The sequence below is a fragment of the Alosa sapidissima genome, chromosome 7 (assembly GCF_018492685.1).
Source record: "Alosa sapidissima isolate fAloSap1 chromosome 7, fAloSap1.pri, whole genome shotgun sequence".
Taxonomy (NCBI): Eukaryota; Metazoa; Chordata; class Actinopteri; order Clupeiformes; family Clupeidae; genus Alosa; species Alosa sapidissima.
This window is the reverse complement of record NC_055963.1, coordinates 18,009,049-18,032,847: the sequence shown is the minus strand read 5'-3', so window position 1 is coordinate 18,032,847 and position 23,799 is coordinate 18,009,049. Positions and strand designations below refer to the sequence as shown.

The following is a 23,799-nucleotide window of genomic DNA, read 5'->3' as shown; positions in this document are numbered from 1 at the left end:
AGTTATGAGGCAAGCCCAGGCCCTCCAGCCCTGCTGATTATCATCACAACTAGTTTTCTGGTTTCTGTATGTGTGGTTGTTTTTGTGTGTGTTAGTGTAGCATAAGCAATCGTGACTGCATTGGTCTTTATCTCCAATTTCAACGCCAAGGGGCTTTGCTCCAGTGACTGCCCTGCTGTACTGTCTCTATCTATCTCCATCTCGATCTCTCCACCGCCATCGCTAAACAACACTTATCTATACAGAGGCAGGGGCGGTGGCAGCAGCAGCCGCAGGTCTGGATATTACATGATATCTGATTCAATGGTACTTAAGAGTGCATGACTACCAAGTGTGGGTTTTCTCTCTCTGACCGTCACAGATGACACCAGTGACAGTGAGTGTACAGACCAGATGTCGTCACCACAGCGACGTGGCGTGACAACATTCTGCGCACATCTGAGCACCAAGTCAGCTCAGTTGATCTCATGCAGTCCAGACACACTTCCGAGCGGTGAGGTTTTTTTTTAATGAAACTGGAAGCTATGCTGCCAACATTCGCCCCTGGGACATTTTACATTAGCCAAAGCGACTAACAACATGGTAAACAGTTTAAGTTTTAAAGCAATTCTCAACAATTTTAGGACAATTTAAAAAACGGTAGAGTACAGTAAGAATAAGTGCATCAATGAGTGCTGTTCAAGACGGCTGGTAAGTGCTAGGATCAGCAAGACTTGTTGTAAGTGGTGCTATGAGAGATGTTCTCTAAAGAGCTGGGTCTTCAGGAGTTTTTTGAAAATGGAGAGGGATGTCCCTGCCCTGGCAGTGTGTTCCACCAACGAAGAACAACAGATGAGAAAAGTTTGGATTGGCCTGAGCGTACCGGTGGTAAAGCTAGACGTGGTTCGTCTGAGGAGCACAGCGGTCTAGAGGTAGCATATGTCTTTTGAGGGCATTCAAGAAGGCAGGAGCAGAACCAGAGACTACTTTGTAGGCAAGCGTTAGAGCCTTGAATTTGATGCGTGGCGCCATAGGTAACCAGTGTAGCTGGATGAGCAGCGGGGTAACATGTGCCCTTTTGGGTTAGTTGTAGACCAGGCACGCCGCCGCGTTCTGGATCATCTAAAGGGGTTTCACTGGGGCATCTAAGTGGATGTTCATATCGCCGAGAACGAGAAGCGGACAGTCATGCTCAGGGATGGAGGACAGCAGAGTGTCAAGTTCGTCCATAAAGTCAGAGCAAAGAGTTCCAACGAAAGGTGGTTGGCATAGCCAGCTATGAAGTAGGGGTGGGCGATATGGACAAAAAATAACATCGATATTTTTTGTGATTTTGACGATAACGATAATTAGTCAATATCCTTTAAAAAATTGTTTTTGTTAAAGTCTGAGTTACTTTACAGCTCATTATTTATAAATAGCATCATTACAATAATAACCAATAACCTAACCTGTGACTTTTTAACCAAATCAACCAATGCATTGTCACTCTGACACATTTCCAATTCTGCTCCCACTTGTGTGTGTGGCAATGACATGGTCTAGCCAGCTACATTAGAGAAGATTCAGTTTCCCAAGAGAAAGTCTGTAGCTGAAGTTCCTTTCAAACCTTTACATAGGATTCAATGTAAAACTAAGAGCAGACCAACAGAGTAGCCTACATCTCAGTTATTTCCTTCTATGTTTTGTTTTAGAGCAATCACGTAGGCTAGCATTCCAAGTTACAGAATAGAAACTAATGTGAACTAATGTAACTAACGATAATGTAACCTTATGGTTAATGTAAATGAGAAATCCCATAGAGATGCTAACGGTTAGCATAATCGGTAAACGTAGATATTTAGAGCGAACTTCAGTCCATTTACAAAAGAGTTACATGAGAATAGTTATTTGTTTACAACTGACTATTAAAATACTCAAAGGCTAATGTTTTCTCTATATATAATACCATGTAGGAAAAAACGTGACTGTCTCACCAATGCTACTTGAACAGAAGTAGCTGCATAAAATCCCAAGTAGGCCACTCTTGCTGCACAAAACAAACATTAGGCTGCGTGGGACAAAGTTGTGACCCACTAGTGATCACGTGACACTTGCTCTGCTGCACTTCTCCCACATAGCCTACCTCCTGGGAATGTATGAGTCTTCAGTGCGTGATTGAGTGTTTTTTCCCCATAAGTAATTTAAATACTCGATAATGTCAATGCACATCGTTAAAACAACAATCACGATATTATCGCAGACGATATATATCGCCCACCCCTACTATGAAGTCCGTTTTGTTGACTGCGGATTGACAGTTCCACAAGCCCATGGAGAAGGAGGTTTCTGTAGGCGGACCGTTTAAGCATAAGACAATATTTGGCATATTGTCAAATGTTAGACACTCGGGGTTCCCACTCTAAGTGAAATGTAAAATTTCATCACTTTTCCCTGACTTTCCCTGACAAAAAAAACTAAATTTTTAGAGCGAGAGATGAATAAATGGGTATTGAATGAACAAAGTTGGGCTAACCACAACTACAGTGCTCAATCAAGCAGTAAAGCTAATAACCAGATATACACCAATTCTGAATTCAAAATTCCCTGATGTTCCATGACTGGAATAGACTTTCCAAAATTCCATGATATTCCAGAAATTCCATGACCCATGGGAACCCTAGACACTAGCACTCTGATGATGAGAGCGAGGGCTGTGTCTGATCAGTCACCTTTTACCATTATTTGTGTTGTGGACTAGCATATGCATGCATATGTATTATGGGCCTTTAACTTCTAATGTGGTTGTGTCGTTCTTGTGAAAAGCAAATCAGACAGCAGCACACAGTCAAACAGCCTTCATCAAAGGCGTCCAGAGCATAGAATTACAAATGCACGGGGGGCTGTGTGTTCTTTGTGTTGAATACAGATGCCTAATTAGACACAACTGCTCGATGAGGGGTACAGTTTTATTAAACTAATCCCATGGAGTCCAACTGAGGCTATACTCTCAATTATAATGCCTTACAAGAATGCAGCAAGGATTCCCCCAAGTACAAGTGAAAGATATTAGTCTGGAAGGGCCTCAATGTTCCAGAATGAAGCCGGCCCCTGGATAACTAAAGGCACATTATGAGGAAACTGCACTGTGTGCATCCAAAGGGGTTCCAGAAAACAAGGAGTAGACTGTATCTATATTATACTTCAGTCTGAGAGGTTCAGTATACTCTTCTCCAGAAAACATTTTGGTGTATTCTCAGGTATTTTTCCAAACGTCAGTCATTCCCCCACTCAGAAACGCCTACCCAAATGGCTCACACACTCACACATGTGTGGGGTACCTACCCGAATGGCGGCCTTGTTGCAGTAGACGCGTGTCACAGCCAGCCACGTGGGGAGGTCCAGCATGTTCTGCAGCACCTCCTCATCCAGCTCTAGGTTGGACAGTTGCCCTTCCCCCTTCAGCGTGCTCAGGTTGATCTTGTCCGGTGACAGGTTCTTGGTGAACCTGAAAGGAAGCATGAACAGACAAACTGAGGCAAGTCTTATATATATGGGCTAGAAATAACTCAATGTCATTAATCTGCTTTTATTAATTCATACACACAGTCAAGTGTTAGTGTTGCAGCATTGATGTAAGGATGGGCCTGCTTCGTGTAGTCTAATTGATGATTATGCTTTTGTCAAGATTGAGAATAGATGGCAGTTTTCCGTAACGTGGGTGAGTTATTAATACCACACTGTAACGACGTCTTGTTTTCTGAACATGGGCAGGGCAGGTTCTCATTGATAAAGCAACTGTGGAATGTGGTAATTCAGAATGAATGATTCTGGAATGCTGCCAAGCCTTAACCTCAATGCTTTTCTGAATTACAAGCAGCCATGTTGCTTTGACAGGCTGGGGTTACGGTTGTACATTAGTGATGACATTATGGAGATATGGAAACCTCTGAGTCCCAAATAAAAAAAAATATTGATGAATAATGTGTTTCTGAGGAGTTTCCTCCGCCAAATCCAATATTTTCTTGTAGCACGATGACATCTTAAAGACTGTTATCCCACTTATGCGCCAGCTTGCCACACATGTATTTTAAGCACGTGCACAGCCCACAAAGGAAACATTTGTTTCCATTTTAAAAAAGCAAACCTTGGTTTAGTTACTTTGTAGCTACTTTTTAACATTTTTACCGTTTCCAACATTATTCACAGAATAGATTGTTGGCTTAGTTAGGCTTCCATATTCCATTGTTGTAAAGTTCAAGTACTTTAGCTTGCCAGTTGCATATTGACAATGTAACCGCAGATTACATTAAAATTGTTATCAGGCCTCTCCTTAGGATCCATTTATTAACCCGAGGTAACTTAAATCAACATCTAAATTGCACAGCTCAAGTTATGAGCAAACACAGTAACTATGTGAAAGATCCACTCCTCACAAGAGGAAAAAAAAGTCCACAAGGACAAACCCATAGCCCAGAACCCTCACAACACAGCACTGTTTTTGCTGTGGAGAGTGGGGGAAGGATTAGTGGGCCACCGGCTACTGGGACACATGTCAGAGCTCCCTCTCTTTGTGTAATGGTCAACATGTGGCTATAATGACGTCATGGATGAGGGGATGGGAATCATGGGGACACACAAACTCACACACACACACGACACTACACATATGCAAACCCTCACAGAAATACTGAGACCCTCACACACACACACACACACACACACACACACACACACACACACACACACACACACACACACACACACACACACCCCATCACAATGACAGTGAGTGGCTGGCTGTAGGGTAGTAATGAGATTAGGCGTGCATCTGCAAGTGCCTTGGGGCTGCTCCTAGTGTAATCACCCACTCGTGGGAGCAGCACTCGCCCTCTCAGAAAGCCTGACTGCCCCGAGACGCAACACAGACCTCCTGGATGACCAACAAAAATAGCCCTCTTCATAGGCATGAACTCTCCTCTATCCCTAAATATATCTGAATATAAAAAGGGAAACGAGGAAAGAAGGGTAAAATGAAAGAAAAATGGAGCATGCACAAAAGGAGACAGAATGTGTGTGTGTGTGTGTGTGTGTGTGTGTGTGTGTGTCTGCTTCAAATGGCATCCTCGGGTAATATCTGGAGATGAAGCAGAGCAGGATGCATTTTAAATGGGATGTTCTCTCTAGTGTGAGGATGGAGAGAAAAGGGTAGAGTGAGAGAGAGAGAAAGAGAGGAAGAGAAAGATCAAAGAAAAGCATCTCACTACACACAATCCTTATAATTCATTCAGCTCAGCCATTGAGGCGAGTCTATTTCTGGAAAGGTGGCACCTGATTCTACAGAAACCTCATAAAGGACAGATGACAATCAGCAGCTGATAAAAAATAAGTAAAAGAAGAGTAGCAAATTAGAAATAAATAAAAGTATTGTCTGATATGCATACACATAAATCTAATTTAAATTACCTCATAACAAACTCCAAACACTTAACGACACCCAATTTGGCTTGGGACTGCATGCTGCGTCCTGGTATAAAACAATCAGCCCATCACTCAGCTGGCACTGAATAACTGCTCCCAGCTGCTCAGCTACACCTTCTTTACAAACACACTCCCTTTCAGGTAGAACAACACCACCCATAAGGCAGCCTGTCCCACTCCCACACGATAAACGATTACAGCTGAATGTTGGAAAATGAACGTTCTAAAGAATATCTGGGTTCATTGAATTCAACATAGAATTTTAGACCCTTGAATTGTTGCGGAACAGAGTCTTATGTTAGAATGTTCAAAAACCCACACCTTTGATCGCTCACAGGAAAGCTGTAGTTGGAATTTCACTTTCACATTTTCAACCAGCCACTGGCATTAGCATACTAGTCCTCTAAAAAATGAGAGTTGGAATGTTCACTCACATATGAACAGCAAAAAGGGACACTAATTAATGCTTTTCCTGGCCTGCATTATAAGAACACAGGCTAACTGGCAAAACACTGGCTAATCTGCTCAAAGGTCCATCATTAGCTTGCCAAATTAAGTTACATGTTCCTCTTCAAAATGCTGGATGAGATGGTTACGATGGGGCAATCAACTGGCAGAGTAGGGAATGACGCCATGCATCAGTGCACAGTAGACTAGGCCATCCCGTCCTATGACCATTATGAGTCCCTCCCTCAGATGAGAACTTTGCTCCGTTAACATGTAATAGGCTATTGCAGCCAGAATACGAAAGATTCTCCCTTTTTTCTAATTATGCGCATATAGATTGAGCAGGATTGAGTTTCGAAACCAGTTGAATCACCACATGGCACGACGGATGGTGCCACAGCCTTAACACTGCCTGGCCCGCGACTCTGATTGTCATTCTGCCCCGAGAGACAGAGATGGAAGGAGCGTGACAAAGTCAAAGGGAGAGCTGAGGACAGAACGCAAGTGAGAGAGGGAAGGACAGTAAGAGAGAGAGAGAGAGAGAGAGAGAGAGAGAGAGAGAGAGAGAGAGTGAGAGAGGGAAGGACAGTAAGAGAGAGAGAGAGAGAGAGAGAGAGAGAGAGAGAGAGAGAGAGAGAGAGAGAGAGAGAGAGAGATAGAGATAGATAGAGAAATTTAAAAAAAGACCAAGAAAGGGAACGTGGTGACAAAAAGCAAGAGCAATGATCTGATGCACGGCTGTAAAAGCTTGTCTTTATTTGCTCTTCTATTCTCCCCACAGGGGAGGACTCACCCATAATTCACAGCTAACCAGTTTTTGAAGCGGCTCTCAGTGGATCATGTGGTGTGCAGTGAGTGCCACTGGAACAGCACCAGAGAGACCTGAGGGACAGGAGGCGAACCCAACACTGGAACACTGGACACAGAGCTCTGAGAGGAGAGTGTTCTGTTCCCGCCTCCTGATGTGGCACTCATCATTCTAACAGTGGCACTAATCACATGAGGGAAGTGAGAGTGTATAGAGGGTGGGGGGACACAATTGGTTGGAGGGATTTGGGGCAAACACAGAAGTCTCCGGTCTGCTGATGAAACACAGTGCTTGCCTCTGTGAATCAGCAACCCCCCCCCCCCCCTTCTCTTATCCACTCCACCACTATCAATCCACCAACCCCCCCTGACAGTCATCAGAGAATGATGACTAGCACTATCAACACACGCCACAAAGCAGCAAAATACAACATACTAAAAGGTTTAAAGGGCAGAAACCTACTGCTTTGTTATACCTACATAAATCAGAAATCCCCTTGCTGCTTCTCAAAAATGTCTGTGAGAGCTATTCCAATCCATTGAGATGAATGACAAAACACTCAGTCAGTGCCTCTTCATAAAATGGAGATGGACTATTGCTCCACAAAACAAAGCATGTAGCTACCAAGCCCTAATTTAACATACTCACAAAACATCAGTCAGCATAAGCTCAGGCACTATTTAATTAGCTCTCTTGCAGGACTAAAGTAAATATTTTGTCCATCATCATCATCTCTGGGCAAGACCACCCAAACGATCTCGCTCAACTGATTAAAGTTTAAAGAGGCACAAATTGGGCAATGACAGACAGTGAAACCCCCTGGGTGCAGACACACCACAGCAGATCAGTACACCCAGGTTTGTCTGGCCAAAACAACATACTGACACAATTTTGATCCCCACAGGCCTTCGAAGCAGCCCTGTGATGACTGCCCTAAATGAATTCCTGGCAGGGCACTCAGCTTCGACTTGGAATGTGCTCCGCAACAAGCATGTACTTTGACAGAGGCAGCAGGCACGGCATTAGGCAACACATTTGAGTTAAGGAAGATGACTGAGTTTAAGATTAGTCGCTACCATAAGAACAAGGGCCTTACTGTGCAGAAAAGGCGAGACATTCACCTGCGCTTAATTTCACTGCTTAATATAATGTTGTACTTCTCTTTTTTATTCTCTTTGGGTCACTTAATTAATGAAAAGCTGCCAATGATCTAGTCAAAACTGTGACGTGGCAGCACAAAACATGGGAAACATGGAGACATAACCATGACATAAAACAAAAAGAAATGACTACCATCACTTTGTGGGACTTCTGTGCCTATTCTAACAATTTCAAAAACCATCATTTTTTTTCAAACTGTGGTAAACCAACACCAAGGGCAGACACCATCTCTGTCACTATTGCACTACTGCACACAATAAATAGGCTACTTCTGATAAATTATGATATAAAAATTCGTTGGTTATGTTGAGAAGACAGGCATGGTTTACCTCTCTTAGAAAAGGAAACGGACCAACTTGAGGTACCTCAGAGTCTACTACTGAATATGAACCATGATAGGCCTGACATGAACTACAAGTGCAGTGGAGATAATTGAAACATTGTTAGTCAGCTAACATTAGCTTCCAATCCAAATGGCCTATCGTAACTTTAACTCTGCAAGCATGCATGCTATATGACAATAAATAAATTAAATAAATAAATAACGACAATATGCCTTTATCACGGCAGCTGAAGTAGGAAGTGAACAGCCCTGTTCCTGTGTGAGCACAGGTGTTTCTAATTAAGTGTCAGATTCGGCCACAGTTACTTCAACCAGAGGCCTCGTTAATGTTTTTAGGAACACCTGTGGTTTGCCTGCCAACAGGAAATTGAACAGCCCTGCTTCAGCTGCCCGTGGGCTGCCGTGATAAAGGCCTATACAGTATTTCCCACAGAATTGAATTCTATTTGTGGTGGCAGGTTTGCAGAATTAACTGTTTTTCACAAATTAGCGCAGCGTGGTTATGATGCAGGTTTAAGCACGATTTAGCCAGTGGACTTTTATGACAACAATTGCAGGATTGTTAATGTTTTCTTTAAACATGCATGTAGGTTTGTTGAGAGACGAGGCTGTGCAAAGGTGCACATATCTCTACAATGAACGAATTCCATCCAATTTAAAGTACAACATGCAAAATCATTGTGAAGTAGTCAATGTTGATATTGTGGTGTGGTGGGCCGCCACAAATAAGTCAATGTATGGGAAACACTGCAATACCAAGCTGCACTCTGCCTTGGGAACAAAATTAAATTTGCCAATGTGAGTGATGACTAGCTTGTGGTGGTCATCAAATGTTAGGACTCTGCTTTCGTGCAACCACCAACTTAATTTTTAATGATGCTCGGTAACGTTAACGTTAGCAAATTCGGGGTCCTACGAGCCAGACAGCAAGCTAGGCATCATCTAGACTAGCAAACAAGCTTCAAGTAACGTTAATCACAAACGTAGGCGTCATGATACAATAGCAGAATGTGTTTTCTTATGGACATGTCCTATTTTTGATTTGGTCGTCACTGCAGTGTGAGGTTCAACTACAATTCAGACCTAAAACTACGTAATGTTAACGTCTTAAAATCATTCTCACACTAAAAATCAGCACAAAAACATAAGACAGTAACGTTTACATGAATCTCTTGTTTGCTCACCTCGACAAATGCTTCAAGATTTGCTTTTTAATAATCCCAGCCATTTCCGTTTGTGTTATCGACTGGTCGGAAAGATCTTGTTTGTTTTCAACGTTTAACTACGATTACTATTTTTGACATATCGGTCTATTTAGCATCTTCGGCATTCCCTCCGTCGGACACTTCCACACCGGTCATTTCATCTTCTCGGTCTTCCAACATCCCACAAGACACTGCGAGAAACACGCAACGGGCGTCTGAATGTAAACTGCAGAGCCTCCTCCCTCGCCGTCTCGGGCAAACTCTGCATTATAGCACCATCTGTTGCTTTTTTAAAGAAACACAGTACTGTAAAAATGGAAACCCATAGAATTAGATTATTTCTAATATCTTGCTTCTACTATTTTACCAGTGTCTAACAAGCTTTAATATTTGTAAATATTTCAAATTTGTTGTAATATATCAATATTGTATATAATTGTAATATGTCATATCATACCTTTGGCATATTATTCCCATTAACAATGATGAGTGTCTGTTATTTCGACCAGCCATAAACGCTAGGTCAAATTCAAGACTCTTCCTCAGTGGTTTCTCGTTGATGGAATGAGTTAGCCTATTTTACGCTCTCCGTTCCTGTGATAGTTTTGGGTCTTTCAAGAGGGGTCTATAGATATATCTGTTCAGCATACACTTAGGGCCTAATTAAGTGGTTCTCATGAGTTATGGTTTGTATATTATGGTATTTGTTTATTTTCATTAGGCTATTAATCATTGACATTTTGGCATTTTGTCGCCATTGTAGACATTATAAAATAATCTCTTTTTGTGTCATTAATAAGCAAGCAATTCATTTCTAAACATGGTCACAAGAGAACACTCCATATATGCATACCAGAGTAATCAAATAAAGTCAATTAAACTCTGACATTAACTTTGCATATATCATATAATGTGGTAATATATTATCTCATATATATTCATCATATATGTAATGTCTCATATAATGTAATATATTATCACTCGCATAGGCCTAATGGAGGAGTTTGGATGTCCCTGATATTGAATAAAGAACTAGCTAGGGCTGGTTAACAGGCTGCTTCTTATTTTAAATATCAAAACAGAATTTGTTAAAACATTTGAAAAAACGTAACATTTTATCCGTATTTCCCTATTTTTAACCTTTATTTTAGGATTAAATAGGCCAACACTTGGTCAATCTAAAACACTGTGTGTCTGTATGAACAATGAGGACAAGAACACTTCACAAGTGCAAACAGTTGAATCTGTGCATAAATCTGGACTTTCTACGCTCTATTGTTATGTTATGTTATGTTATGTTATGTTATGTTATGTATTGTTATTTTGAACTTTTTGGTGATTGTTCTGGATTTGGGGGTAAAGGGGGCGTGTACCAGGAAGAACGGCGTTCGTCAAAGCAAGAACGAGAATTCCTGATCCATCTGTACAGTCTGTGAACGCACCATAGTCGGCCACTGTAATGTCATGCGCACTCCCGTTGTTTTTGGATTTGTTGTTATGACTGGTTGAGGCCTCGGACTAAATTAAAAGAGGAACCCTGTCGCTGTACCCGGGCACCCGCGATGGAGGGCATGGACATAGATTTAGACCCGGAGCTCATGCAGAAATTTAGCTGCATGGGCACCACTGACAAAGATATCTTAATCACCGAATTCCAAAGACTGCTGGGCTTTCAACTTAACCCTGCTGGCTGCGCCTTCTTCTTGGATATGACTAACTGGTGAGCTCGGGGATGCGAGGCCTCCAGTGTTTTCTCCAATGTTAGCTAATGCTAGCGGTTGGCCTGTATAACCTCCATCATCCCCGTCGTCATTGTACCGGATAATTTAAGACAGTGCTCCTGTGTTACTAAAATAGTTGTTGCTAGTACCATTATTTTAAGAGGAAAAGGTGAAAGTCTGGTTGTTACTTTGTAGTGCACGACATTAGCTAACAGGTTAGCCCGTGACCTCCTGTTGAAAGCTTGTTTTTAGATAGCTAATGTTAGCTAAGTTCAAAATATTGGTGGCCAATGTTAACTAGCTAGGAAATAAAGCTGGCAGACTTCTTTTGAAGAGCAGTTAAGGTGGTTTTGTAGGATACATTAAGACTGCTAACCACGCACTGCAGAGTTCTGTCACAGAAGAACTCTCTCTGTGGGACATAATGCCATAACTTACATGATCATTTTAGCTGGACATTTTAATAGCGACCAAGAGCTGATTGCTATCGCTAGCTTAATAGCAGACATGTCAACGACCAAGTTAGCTTGCTGGCTAGCTCATTCGCTTCAGGAACTGAAGGGTAGGGTTTCCCCGACGTAACGTCAGCTGTCGAACGTTAACGTTAGCTAGCTAACTTGTTTTAGAGAGTTTTAATTAAGACAGCCACTTTCAACACCGTGTCTTAATTACACTATTTGTTTGCGCAGTTTCCATATTGAAATATGTAGAAGCTAGATGTTTACAGAAATTGCAGGTTCACGATTTTGTTCTGCTAGACAGGTAGATTGATTCTAACGTAGTCGGTTGATGGCACGATTCCAAAGCCCCAAACATGAGCCGCAGTTACATTACGTAACATCATGCAGCTGCAAATCCTGAAATGTTCGAAATCGACTGAACAGTTAATGACTGGCTCCGTAGTACTAGTGTCCCGATTGTTTAATATTAACATCCAACCATAGGCCCCAGTTTTTAGTAGCTATACCTTAGAATTTCTCTAGCTTTAGATAACGTTCTAGTCTAGTGGCTAGATCGATAGGAAAGTAACGAATGTGATCTTGTTATGAGTTATATTATCATCAAATGTAAAGGTAACGTGTGTTGAAGGTCGTATGCTGTTTGCAAAATAGGATGTAAGTTATTGGTGCAAAGGGACCTAATAAATGTTAAGGGTTCGTGCACAAAATATTGTCAGAATAGATACGCTACTCCTACAACGTAAGTTGTTGTTGGAATGGACTTGCATGCGGCATTAGGCGAACTCACAGTCACGTGACGCTTAGTCAAGGAATGCGACTACTAAAATTAGCACTGCTCTTTCGAAACCACAAGTATACTTTTAACATTCGGTAACCTGCATTTCCTTAAAGATATAAATTCATTTTCGAGACATTGTTTTCTATGACTATAGAGACAAGACAGCCAAAATGGAAGCAAGCAGGCCTGTGTTTATGGGGGATATCTATAATGTCCCCTTAAATTGTCTGTTATTGTCTGTGTGTGGTTTTGTGGTTGAATCACCAGCCATTAAATGTGTGTATTTTGTTCTGTAAAGGAATCTTCAAGCAGCCATTGGAGCCTACTATGATTTCGAGAGTCCCAACATCACCGCACCATCCATGTCCTTCGTGGAGGACGTCACTATTGGGGAGGGCGAGTCAGTACCACCAGACACACCTTTCACGAAAACCTGGAGAATACAAAACACAGGTACTGTATGACTGTAAATATATTCAAAAATAACTCAAACATACTGTATGTAAAAATCATTGGAACCAGTGGAACATGCCTAAAATTGCATCATACCAAAGTGTATTTATTTATGGTGATCTCACAGGCACAGAGACGTGGCCCCCAGGAGTTTGTCTAAAGTACGTCGGTGGAGATCAGTTTGGTCACGTGAACATCGTCATGGTGCGCTCGCTGGATCCGCAGGAGATCTCTGACGTGAGCGTACAGATGCGCAGCCCAGTGACCCCGGGAATGTACCAGGGCCAGTGGAGGATGTGCACCGCCACCGGACTATTCTACGGAGGTGAGGACCCCGTCAGGGACCGCACATTTGTCCTTTCCATTAGGGGTGTAACCAGGGTAGGAATTTCACGGCGGCCACAACGGCCATGGCCCCTTGCGTTCAACCATTCATCTCAGTTGAACTACTCAAAATTCTAGGTTCTGCGCCTATGTCCCTACTCATTCATCTCGGTGGAATACTTCACGAACCCTTCATTCAACACATGACAAACCATATATCAAAATAAACAGCAGATCTTACCGAACACAAAGGTGTAAAGCATTCCCCTGTACAGTTAGCCGTTCCAGAGTAATTCGGTTTTGAATCTGTAGCAAATTTCGACATGCATGTCTCCAAATTTGGGCTTTAAGTTTCACAATGTGTTTACATTTTTCTACATGATTTCATAATAGGCCAAATACAAAATAAATATTACAAATATTGCCTAGATATCGGTAAATATTAAAATCAGAGGATATACAGCTGACTAAGAGTTTGTGCTGACTAAGTAGCCTTAATGATCACAAAATGCTAAGCATTTTAATTTAATAAAACTTAAATTGTTCAATACATGATTTCATACAGGCCAAATATAAAATAAAATGTTAAATATAGCCTAGATATCTGTAAATATTAGATGATCAGATGATTTACAGTTCTATGTAATATGTCATGTTTCATGTTTTTGTAATGTTTCATAGTGATGCAGGTCTACTGTTGTGAATAGGCTAAATACAACTTTGATCATTTTTATAGCCTGCCACTGTATAGTTAGCTTTGGCCTTGGTGCCCTGACATGTGGCTTTTGTGCCCCCCACCAAATATGCCCAACCGAAGGCCAAGTGGCCCTGCCCCTAAAATGGTGAAATTCCAAGACTGTACACAAAACACAAAAAAACGATTCAGTATGTACCTCAGTGTTGTCACAGCTAGGTTCATTTTCGGTACAGTAAGCCTATAAGTACTGCTAGCCTAACATTCACTGACAATATGGCTAATGCTTAACACAAATAAACACGAATAGTATTTTTAAAAGGGGTCAAAGGTTTTTTTGGCATTAATTACCTAAACTGACATATGATCCTCCTCTTGTGTAGAAACAGGGTCCACACACAAATAAAAAAGCCTACTGTTGATTCCTGCTTAAAGACTGCATTTGGTACATTCGGTACACATCTGTTTTGAACCTAACATCCTGTACCGAAACAGTGAACCTTTACACCCTTGTTTTCCATTATAGGAGCATCCATTTATACATTTAGCTGTTTGGGAAACGTAACCAGGCGAAATTAAATATACCAGTTGTCATGTTTTCCTCACATACTTATTTATGTATTTCCCCAGCAATGACGATGTTTGTTCCATGCATTTGACACATTAGACTGGTATATAGTATACATTTGAATTTTCAATTAAAATGTCAATAGTGTAATACACTTGTGTGTATTAAATGTAGCGAACACCACCAGTCTAGTAAGTAACTCAGGTAGCATGAACACACACACACACACACACACACACACACAAGCATGAATGTGTAATAGAGAATGAGTAGCCTACAGTAGGCATTTTTACTAACGAAATTCATAGAATACATGTACATACGATATTAGTGGGGCTCCGGGGGAAATTGCTTGAAATTCTGGCTGCTAAACCTGCCAAACCTGTCTTTTTGGGGGTGGGGGGGGAGGGTGCAGGTCCTAATCAGGGGGGGTCAGACCCCCCAAAACCCCTCATAATTCAAACTATGTTCTCAATTAAGTGTCTGAGGTGTAAGCCCTTGTTAAAGCGCGCTCTGTCGGTCTCTCTCTCTCTCTCTCTCTCTCTCTCTCTCTCTCTCTCTCTCTCTCTCTCTCTCTCTCTCTCTCTCTCTCTCTCTCTCTCTCTCTGTGTCGGTCTCTCTCTCTCTCTCTCTCTCTCTCTGCACAGACGTCATCTGGGTAATCCTGAGCGTGGAGGTGGGGGGCCTCCTGGGCGTGACCCAGCAGTTGTCATCCTTCCAGCCTGAGTTCAATACGCAGCCTCACCGCCACCTGGAGGGAGACTTCAACCCCTTCGCCTCACCACAGAAGAACAAGGACGGTGGGGGGGGGGGAGAAGGGGGGGGCGGAGGAGACATCGCCGAGCAGCATCAACACCACCACCACCAACAACAACAACAACAACACAGCGACGGCGGCCTAAAAGGTCCTGGCGCAGGCTGGGAGAGCGGCCCTGAGCACATTCAGCCTGAGCAAAATGGACTGTCACACAGCTCTGTGTCTCTAGCCACAAACAACCTGCAAAACAACCTGTCGGTAGTGACCTACAGCCAGGTGAGTGAGCGTCTGTCTGTTAGCGTGTGTGTGTGTGTGTGTGTAATAGGGGTGGGCGATATATATCGTCTGTGATAATATTGTGATTGTTGTTTTAACGATGTGCAAATTTACATTATCGAGTATTTAAATTACTTATGGGGAAAAAACACTCAAAATCACGCATTGAAGCCCCATACATTCACTAAATCCAGGAGGTGTATGCAAGAGAAGTCCCGTTGCAGTGTGTCACATGATCGCTAGTGGGTCCACGTTGTCACATGCAGGCCTAATGTTTATTTTGTGTAGCGAGATCCAGACGTAGCCTACTTGGGATTTTTTTTTGTGCAGCTACTTCTGTTCACGTAGCATTAATGAGACTCCTACATGGTTTTATATGGAGAGAAAACATTTGCCTTTGAGTATTTTAATAGTCAGTTGTAAACAAAGAACTCTTCTCATGTAACCCTTTTGTAAATGGACTGAAGTTCGCTCTAAATATCTACGTGTATCGATTATGCTAACCGTTAGCATCTCTATGGGATCTCTCATATACATTAGTCATAAGCTAACGCATTAGTTTCTATTCTGTAACTTGGAATGCTAGCCTACATGATTTCTCTTAAACAAAACATCGAAGGAAATAACTTAGATGTACTCTGTTGGTCTGCTTAGTTTTACAGTGAATCCTAAGTAAAGGTTTTTGAAAGGAACTTCAGCTTCAGACTTTCTCTTGGGAAACTGTTAGGCCTAGTCATCTTCTTTAATGTAGCTGGGTAGACCATGTCATTGCCACACACACAAGTGCGCAAAATTGGAAATGTGTCATAGAGTGACAATGCATTGGTTGATTTGGTTAAAAAGTCACAGGATAGGTTATTGGTTATTATTGCATTGATGCTATTAATAAATAATGAGCTGTAAAGTAATTCAGACTTCTACAATTTTTTTAAAGGATATCGACTAATTATCGTTATCGTCAAAATCACAAAAAATATCGAGATATTATTTTCCACCCCTAGTGTGTAAGCAAATGTGTATGAGAGTGTGTGTGTGTGTGTGTGTGTGAGCGAATGTGTGTGTGTGTGTGTGTGTATGAGTGAGTTTGAGTGTGAATGTGTGAGCGAGCAGGTGAGTGAAACGAGAGGGACTTGACAGTGTGGAACACAAAACACGTGGAGTAGCTTTGGGTGTGTCCCAGCATTGTGCTCAGCATTGTGTTTTTATACAAGCTTGTCAGTACGGAGTTCTTACAAGTAAAGGTTGGGTCAGAAGACTATAGCGAAACAATAACAATGAGGTATATTGTGACCTGAATAGATGTTATTCTCTGCCCCCTTCAGCAGTATTATGAATGTTACAAAGCATTTAAGCATTGTGGAAAAGCATTGTGGGCTGCTATGCATGCTAACCAAAATGCAATAACAGGAAGCATATGTAGTTGATTGATAGCAATTGCGACAAATGGTATGTTAAATTCCAAAGTTTGGAATTACACATTTGCGAATTTCAGTGAATGGACCAAATGCACGGAAGCCTCTTAAGCAATCTTTTTTATTTCCGGTGGGGCATCAGCTGTGTAAACAGCATTTTCTGTTCTATTCTGCTCCCTACACGTTCTCCCCGACACTGAGTGTGTTTTTCCTTTGTTATGTGCTGATTAAGTTGGGGGATACAGTAGTACATGCAGACCTTGAGCAGTCAATATTAGAAGAACTCCTTTGCCACTCCTTTGTCCCTCCTGCTGTTTGACTAGTCACCAAGAGAGAATGAGTTAGATCACACTGGAGCTGACAGTCCCCTATCTAATCAGTAAACATTGATACTGCCGAAAAAGGAGACTTAAAATCAGGCGTTGATCAAATCACGGCACATCCATGGAGTAACCAAAGAACGCGCAATTAAGATTCGACCTGTCCAACACAATGCAGCATGTAGATAACAGCAACACAACACAACACAACACAACACTTCATATAGATAACTGTATTTATTGTTTTTGAAGTAAGTGCAGTGCATTCAAACACAACACTTTATAAGCCAGTATAAGACTTGAAAAATCAGTCTAATATGTTCAGTCTAATACTTGTCCAATACATTATAATCTATCAGAAGATCAGTCTTTTTCAGTGCAACACTATGAAAATAAACTTCAAGTTGGGCTGGAAGGTATAAAAGGTAGTAAAAATTAATTTGCCCTAAGATATGGAGTTTGACTATACTGGCATACCGAAGCCTTCATCATTATTGCTGCTGCAACATTAAAGTTAATGCTGTTCTTTGAAGTCAATGTGTGCTCAATGTGTAAGCATGCATCAATAAAATGCTAATATGTTCTTAAATATCTTGCTTCACAAGTAGCCAAGAACAAGATTGTTTTATGGATAGCTGTGATTCATGAAACAGAAATACAGACTAGAGAGTTGTGCAAAAAAGAATATACTTTGAAATTAAAGACTAATATCTGTTTTACCTGTACAGAAGTATTGATATTGAAATTTAAAGGAAAACAAGTATACTGTGATGGGATTGCACAATTTGGGGGGGGGGGAAATATTGAATTGAAATCTGCCTGACAGATATTGTGATTGCGATTTGATTTGCGGTATACTTTTTAAAAGGTTTTAAATGGGTTGGGCCACTTCTGATTGGTAAACTTGCCTAGTGCATGAGAAGTTCATCACTCCTGTTTGGTGAGCTTCACTGTCTGAAGGATGACATGAATATAAAAATCATATGTGACAAGATTAACCATTGGGAGCTGCACGATTAATTGCAGCCTTTATGATTAGCTATTTGCATTAGTTCAAATTGCATTTAGATTAAACATAGATTCATTGTGCTAGATGTGTGATATCATCGTTACTATCCATGCTCTAAGTTATACGCCGATATCAATTTTGGGCCATATCACCCAGCCCTGACCTTAATGATAACATCCTGAAACTTTTTTTTTTTTTCTCATTTGTAAAATACTAATTAATACATTTCATGGCTATTCCAATAAAATTACATCCAGCGAGGAAAAAGTTCACATAATTGTATGCAACTGTAAAAGAAGAGTATCAAACTAGTCAAACTAGTAACAGAATAACTGACCCATGCTGTAAGTGTGTTGTGTATTGTGTTTGACTGTTACTCTTTTCGCTTGTAACAGAAGGTGTTTCAGTATATTTCTTATTTCCCATAATAAGGCATGCAGCATTCACCTTTAGCCAAATTGATATACAAGTACAACACAATACATTGTATACAATACAAATACATACAATATAATGCAAGCAAATGGCCGTGAAGTTAGAGTTTGACTGCATTCAAGTGCCAAACGACTGAGTATTTGGAAGAGGTAATGAAGGAACCTCTTAGAACAATTTGCCAGCAGTGGAGGAGATGGGGGTCAGACAAAGGGTCAGCAGTTAAGACTAGAGGTTGAAAATATGTCAAGCATGTAGGTAATCACAAAAGAGTTGGGTGTTAAGCTGTTATTTGGAGATCCACCAGTATGCGTGGAACTTGCTCAACCACGTTAGGACCAGAGGACACATTGCTCTAAGCCAGAACTTCTTGTATCAACGAGTAAAATGGAATGCAATTTGTATATGGGAGTTCTGACCTTGCCAATTAAAAAGTCATCTCATCAAATACGATCTCTCTTCTACCTCCTTTTTGATGGTGGTAGAATCTGTTCAATCTGTTCCTAGAGGGTTTCCAGTTTAAACGTTCAAAACTACGAAGGAAATTAATCAGACTTTAGCGTAATGCTCTATAAAATGTAGAAAACTTGTTTTTGTCCCCAAGTTACCATTAGCTCAATGTTGTATTATGTGCCGCCAGAAATGCCTAAGGAACGCACCTGTTTGTTAATGTAGTTGAAAGGATCTATGCAATGTATACAACTTCTGCGCACACACAGCCAGATAATAACTCATTATCAACTGCAATAATACTGTCACATGAGACGGCGTGCCTGACTTTGCATACATGTCAAAGGGCTGACCTCAGATACTTACCAAGTTGATTACACCCATTGGGTGGGGAGTCCACTTAGAATCCACTGATACACCCATGACCCATGTGCAGTATTAGCATGAAACTTTTCATACTAAGCAAGTAACTTTTCATACTGTCATACTTGACTCAAACTCCACCCATTGCCTGTTCTAGAAATGTCTAATGTTACAATGAGCGCAATTCCAGATGGAACTGAGGCAACTCAGTTTGTGAGGGAGCCAACAGTAGAGGGGGCACTTAAACCATGAGCAGAGCATTCCTAATTTAAAACGTTATCTTTTTTTTTTTTTGCTGTTTCTGGGGATAGTTTTTTTTAATAGAATTTGTCATGTAAAAAAAGAGAAATTAAAATGGCTACATAAGAACCAAAAAGGTTAACAGGTTAAAAGACAACATTAAAAATGAAGAATGCCCTTATGGTCTAAGTGCCCCCTCTACTGTTAGTGTCCCCACAAACTGCCTTTTAAAATCCATCTACAATTGCTCCCATTATGACATTGTACATTTCTAGAACAGGCATTGTGGAGGTTGAGTGAAATGCCTTTCGTGTGTGTGTGTGTGTGTGTGTGTGTGTGTGTGTGTGTGTGTGTGTGTGTGTGTGTGTTGTCCCTACTATAAAAACCTCTTTTTTTTTATTCTTCCAAATGTACCCAGTGTCTTTCAGAAGTGTAGAGCCTGAACTTGTTCTTTCTTTCTTCCTTTCAGGATAGTCATGGACCCTACCCCTTTGGACAGTCTTAAATGTGGATGTGGTCATGGCCAAGATGCAGTGGAACAGTGGCCTTGATCTTACACTATCCAACAAGGGAGGGGCATCTAACAGAGAGGGGGCTGTGAGGGGGATTAGAGGTGGAGGGTTGGAGGAGTGAGTATCCCAGAGTTCCTACTGACACTTTTACAAACATGCTCCTCCTCCCGGCCACCAAGCAACACGAAAATTATGAAGACAAGGCTGTTCTGTCCCCACCATACAATTCAGCCAACATTCAACACCCAGAGTATGCATGTGTGAATGCTAATTTAAAGACGAGTGCTATGGATCTTTTTAAAAAACGTGAGAGAGGAAAAAAAAAAAAACATTTTTTTCGTTATTTGTTTTTGGTCTTTATTTTTTTAGATGTCATCACAGAGTTCAGTAGAGTCCATAGTATCGAAAGTGGGGCAGTGTGTGTGTATGTGTGCGTAGTGCGTACAGATGTGTGCATATGTGTGCAAATGTGTATTGTGTGCACGCCTGTGTGTGTGTGTGCGTGTGCGTGTGCAACCTGAAAGAGATGCTAGGGAGGAAAAAGCCATTGGGGTAAAAATTGCTTATCGAGTGACTAGGCCTAATTCTCAAGCTGACATATAACTAATAGAACTCTTTTATTTTGTACATTTCTATTGCAATGGAGAGTATTCAATATTTCTGAGACGGCAGATTACAACTCCAAGACATTCTGAAATCATATATCCACCCTTTGCCATCCCTTCACAAGCTTTGAATCTAACTTGCTAGTTGTGTGTTGTGTGTGAGGGAGGGAGAGAGAGAGTGAGAGAGTTGTTGACATTCTGTGTTTTTTTCGATAGAGGGAGGCATTTGGCAAAAGGATCAACTTTAACACCTGTTGGGTGTTGGCCCTAGGGGCAGTTTGGCAACCTTGCAGTGCTTCTTCCTAAGCTTGCAGTGTGACAGTGGTGGGAGGATGTTGAGGGCGGGGCCACTATTGGCGCAACACTGGCTTAATCCATCACCGTTCAACGTGTCCCTGAACATGGCATTTGTCAACAACACTTAGCTTATTGCATCGAGTTGAATGTATCTGTTGTGAATGTAAGGTGTTTGAAATTTTCACTGTCTGATTCGTTTATGGAAAGCCCAAAGGCTGAAGTCCAAAACGCTCAGATGTTCTTGGACGGCATTTAACTTGGATGTGCTCCTGATATCTATAATTGCAATTCCGTGCAAAAAAAAAAATATGTTCATGATTTCTGGAAATTCTGCTGTTGTGTAAGTATCACTAACTAAGTTTGCGAATCGAGATGCTGCAGGGTAGCATAAAATCTATTGATTATTAATTACAATGTTTCATACAAAGATTTGGCTGTAGATCCCAATCATTGATTCAGAATGTAATCATACAAGCCTAGTCTCTCATCTCTATGCACTGACCTATCAAGCCCTAGGCCTCAACACATAATGGCTTTTCATTAGGGAGTATATGCTGATTTTTTATATATATATATATATATATATATATATATTATTTTTTAAAGGCCCTCAGTGTGTGTTTAGCTATGTGTAATTTGTCATTTTAAATTAGTTGGAAATGTCACTAGCCACACTCAGTGGTGCGAGGCTTTTTCAAAAGCAAAAGATTTCTTAGAATATTGAAATGAACCCAAGCCAACACCTTCAGGGCACAGGCAAGGCATGTCCGTTTTTTTCCGTTTTTGTGTTATTGTACTTTAACCACTTTGGGGTTTTTTTTGGCACGCATTTGCCTTCTTAACGTTCTTTCTCTGCATTATCTCAGTCTTTTTGTTATTCTAATTAGTTCTCCATCATAGCCAGTCTGCTTGTTTGCTTGTCCTTTTTTTATGGGAGTGTTCAGCTTCGATATTCCCCACCTGACATTGAGTTTTGGGTTTCCTTCAGTCGGTTAAGCAATGAGTTTGCACAGGGTTGGAGTGTTGAATGGATGATGAGTTGGATGAGTAGGGTTTGAATGGGTCTGCATTGGAGTTACACCACCACGGCAAATCAGCAAGAAATAAAGAATCTGAACAAATGATCAAAGCCCCCTGTTGCTCTATCCTCTTTTGTGTCACATTCATTAAATAAGAAATGGTTGGTAAGGTATTTGTACAGTAGTGTTTATAAGGATGGTTCTCACTTTTATTGCTGTCAGTGTCTGCTGTAGTAACTCAAAAAGAATCCAGACCAACAAGGCCTCAAAATATTTCAAACAAGTACTGACAAGGTTGGTGTAAGGTGTGGGGAAAGTGGAGGACTCTTCACGAGACAGAGGGCCCCTCATAGACTTTAATAGTCAACGTTAGTAATAATGAGTGAAAACTGAGCGAATTCTGATGTCAGCCAAAACGAGCTGCCTGTCGTCAAAGTATTTAAATTCCACTTATCGTCGAATAAGATTTCTTAATGAAACTTTAAATTTTATGCTGCACATTTATGAGTGAACACTGTGATGCAGATGCAGTTGTGAGAAGATCATTATAGATATTTGTGTTTCTGAGAGTTGATCACTGTTCTAAGGGAGCTGAGCTGAGTGCCATGTCTTAGTGCAGTTAATTTTCATTTGAACTTCAAATGTCAAATAGAGCTCACACTCAGCAGCGTTCACATATACCCCTTACAACAACAAGGCACCCAAAGCACCCCCATGTTAGACATATCCTAATTATGTGTATGTTTTGACCTCTAACCTTGAAGCTTTGTCTCTTAATGTTTATACAATTAATTAAAGCATCCATAGAAGAGCAGATGAGACAAGACTGTGCACCATATTACTAGCCCAACTTCTGGACATGGTGAAGGGAGATGCTTATTTGAGAAGGCCAAACATTTGTCCAGGAGTGCCATTATGGTACCTGTGATAACAGCACAGACAGCTGACAGACTGTGAGCCTGCTGTCACTGAATGAAGTCAATCTTAAGTCAAACAGGAAAGTTATAAACGTCACCATGGACGTCAGTAGAGACTTTACAGTAGGTTGATTGTGTGCCTCTATAAGCGAATTAGCACACCAGGTAAACTTAAAAAAGAAATCAAGGTTGAGTTAGCGCTATGAATGAATGTCCTGCCACAGGTATGCACCATGACAAATAGCCCTACTGGTAATGATACACAAAGGTGACACAATAAGTAAAATCAAAACTACAAACAGTAATAAAAGTGTTGGAAGGTGGAGACCGTGAAGGGCAAACGCATTTCTGCTGGTGAAAGATTAAACCCATGTGAAATGGGTGCAAATCCCTGATAAACCTTAGGTGGGGTGTTGACTTTTCAGTGAATTGCAAAATAAGAAATTAATCTGATAGAGTGAACCATTCTGCAGTGTTAGGGATAGGGAGACTTCAAAGGTCTACATTTCCTCTTGGGCCAAATGTCAACATAGGTCTATATATGTATTTTGTCCCATGATTTATTTTCTGACCACTTAAAATAACAAGGAGTCTTTCATAAAATAATCTAACCATCAGTCAGTCGGCTTTTTTTTTTAAAGCACAATATTTCAAGATTCTTGTATGCAATATTTCCCCATGGCCTATCATGCCACACCCAGTTGTTTAAAGTCTTGATTAAAAGAGTGGAACATCACTTGTCATGTCCAGATTAAACATGTCAGTGTCATTATAGCCAGGAGCCAGGA

General features: G+C 41.0%; 2 protein-coding genes across 3 annotated transcripts in view; one reads left to right on the top strand and one right to left on the bottom strand.

Annotated features, from left to right (window-relative positions):
- The window catches only part of uhrf1bp1 (UHRF1 binding protein 1), a 34,418-nt gene extending 24,809 nt beyond the window's left edge, over positions 1 to 9,609 (bottom strand). Inside the window, exons 1-2 of one of the 2 annotated variants that reach the window (XM_042097638.1) lie at positions 9,383 to 9,609; positions 3,304 to 3,466 (exon numbers count right to left, since the gene is read on the bottom strand). In XM_042097638.1, coding sequence (XP_041953572.1) covers positions 3,304 to 3,466; positions 9,383 to 9,426 — 207 coding nt within the window. In that variant the 5' untranslated portion in view covers positions 9,427 to 9,609. The remainder of the gene's footprint in view (positions 1 to 3,303; positions 3,467 to 9,382) is intronic. The other variant, XM_042097639.1, reaches the window with a different exon arrangement.
- A 1,207-nt stretch (positions 9,610 to 10,816) lies between these two features.
- ilrun (inflammation and lipid regulator with UBA-like and NBR1-like domains) lies at positions 10,817 to 22,199 on the top strand. Its single transcript, XM_042097660.1, has 5 exons — positions 10,817 to 11,123; positions 12,662 to 12,816; positions 12,944 to 13,141; positions 15,050 to 15,435; positions 20,131 to 22,199. The coding sequence occupies exons 1-5, from the start codon at positions 10,966 to 10,968 to the stop codon at positions 20,164 to 20,166; spliced, it is 933 nt and encodes a 310-aa protein (XP_041953594.1). The 5' UTR covers positions 10,817 to 10,965; the 3' UTR covers positions 20,167 to 22,199.
- Positions 22,200 to 23,799: the final 1,600 nt, after the last annotated feature.

Excerpts from the sequence above, each read along its gene's own strand:
- ilrun (XM_042097660.1), top strand. The coding sequence starts at position 10,966 with ATGGAGGGCATGGACATAGATTTAGACCCGGAGCTCATGCAGAAATTT. Across the intron at positions 12,817-12,943 it reads CTGGAGAATACAAAACACAG|GCACAGAGACGTGGCCCCCA; the intron begins GTACTGTATGAC and ends GTGATCTCACAG. Across the intron at positions 15,436-20,130 it reads CGGTAGTGACCTACAGCCAG|GATAGTCATGGACCCTACCC; the intron begins GTGAGTGAGCGT and ends TCTTCCTTTCAG.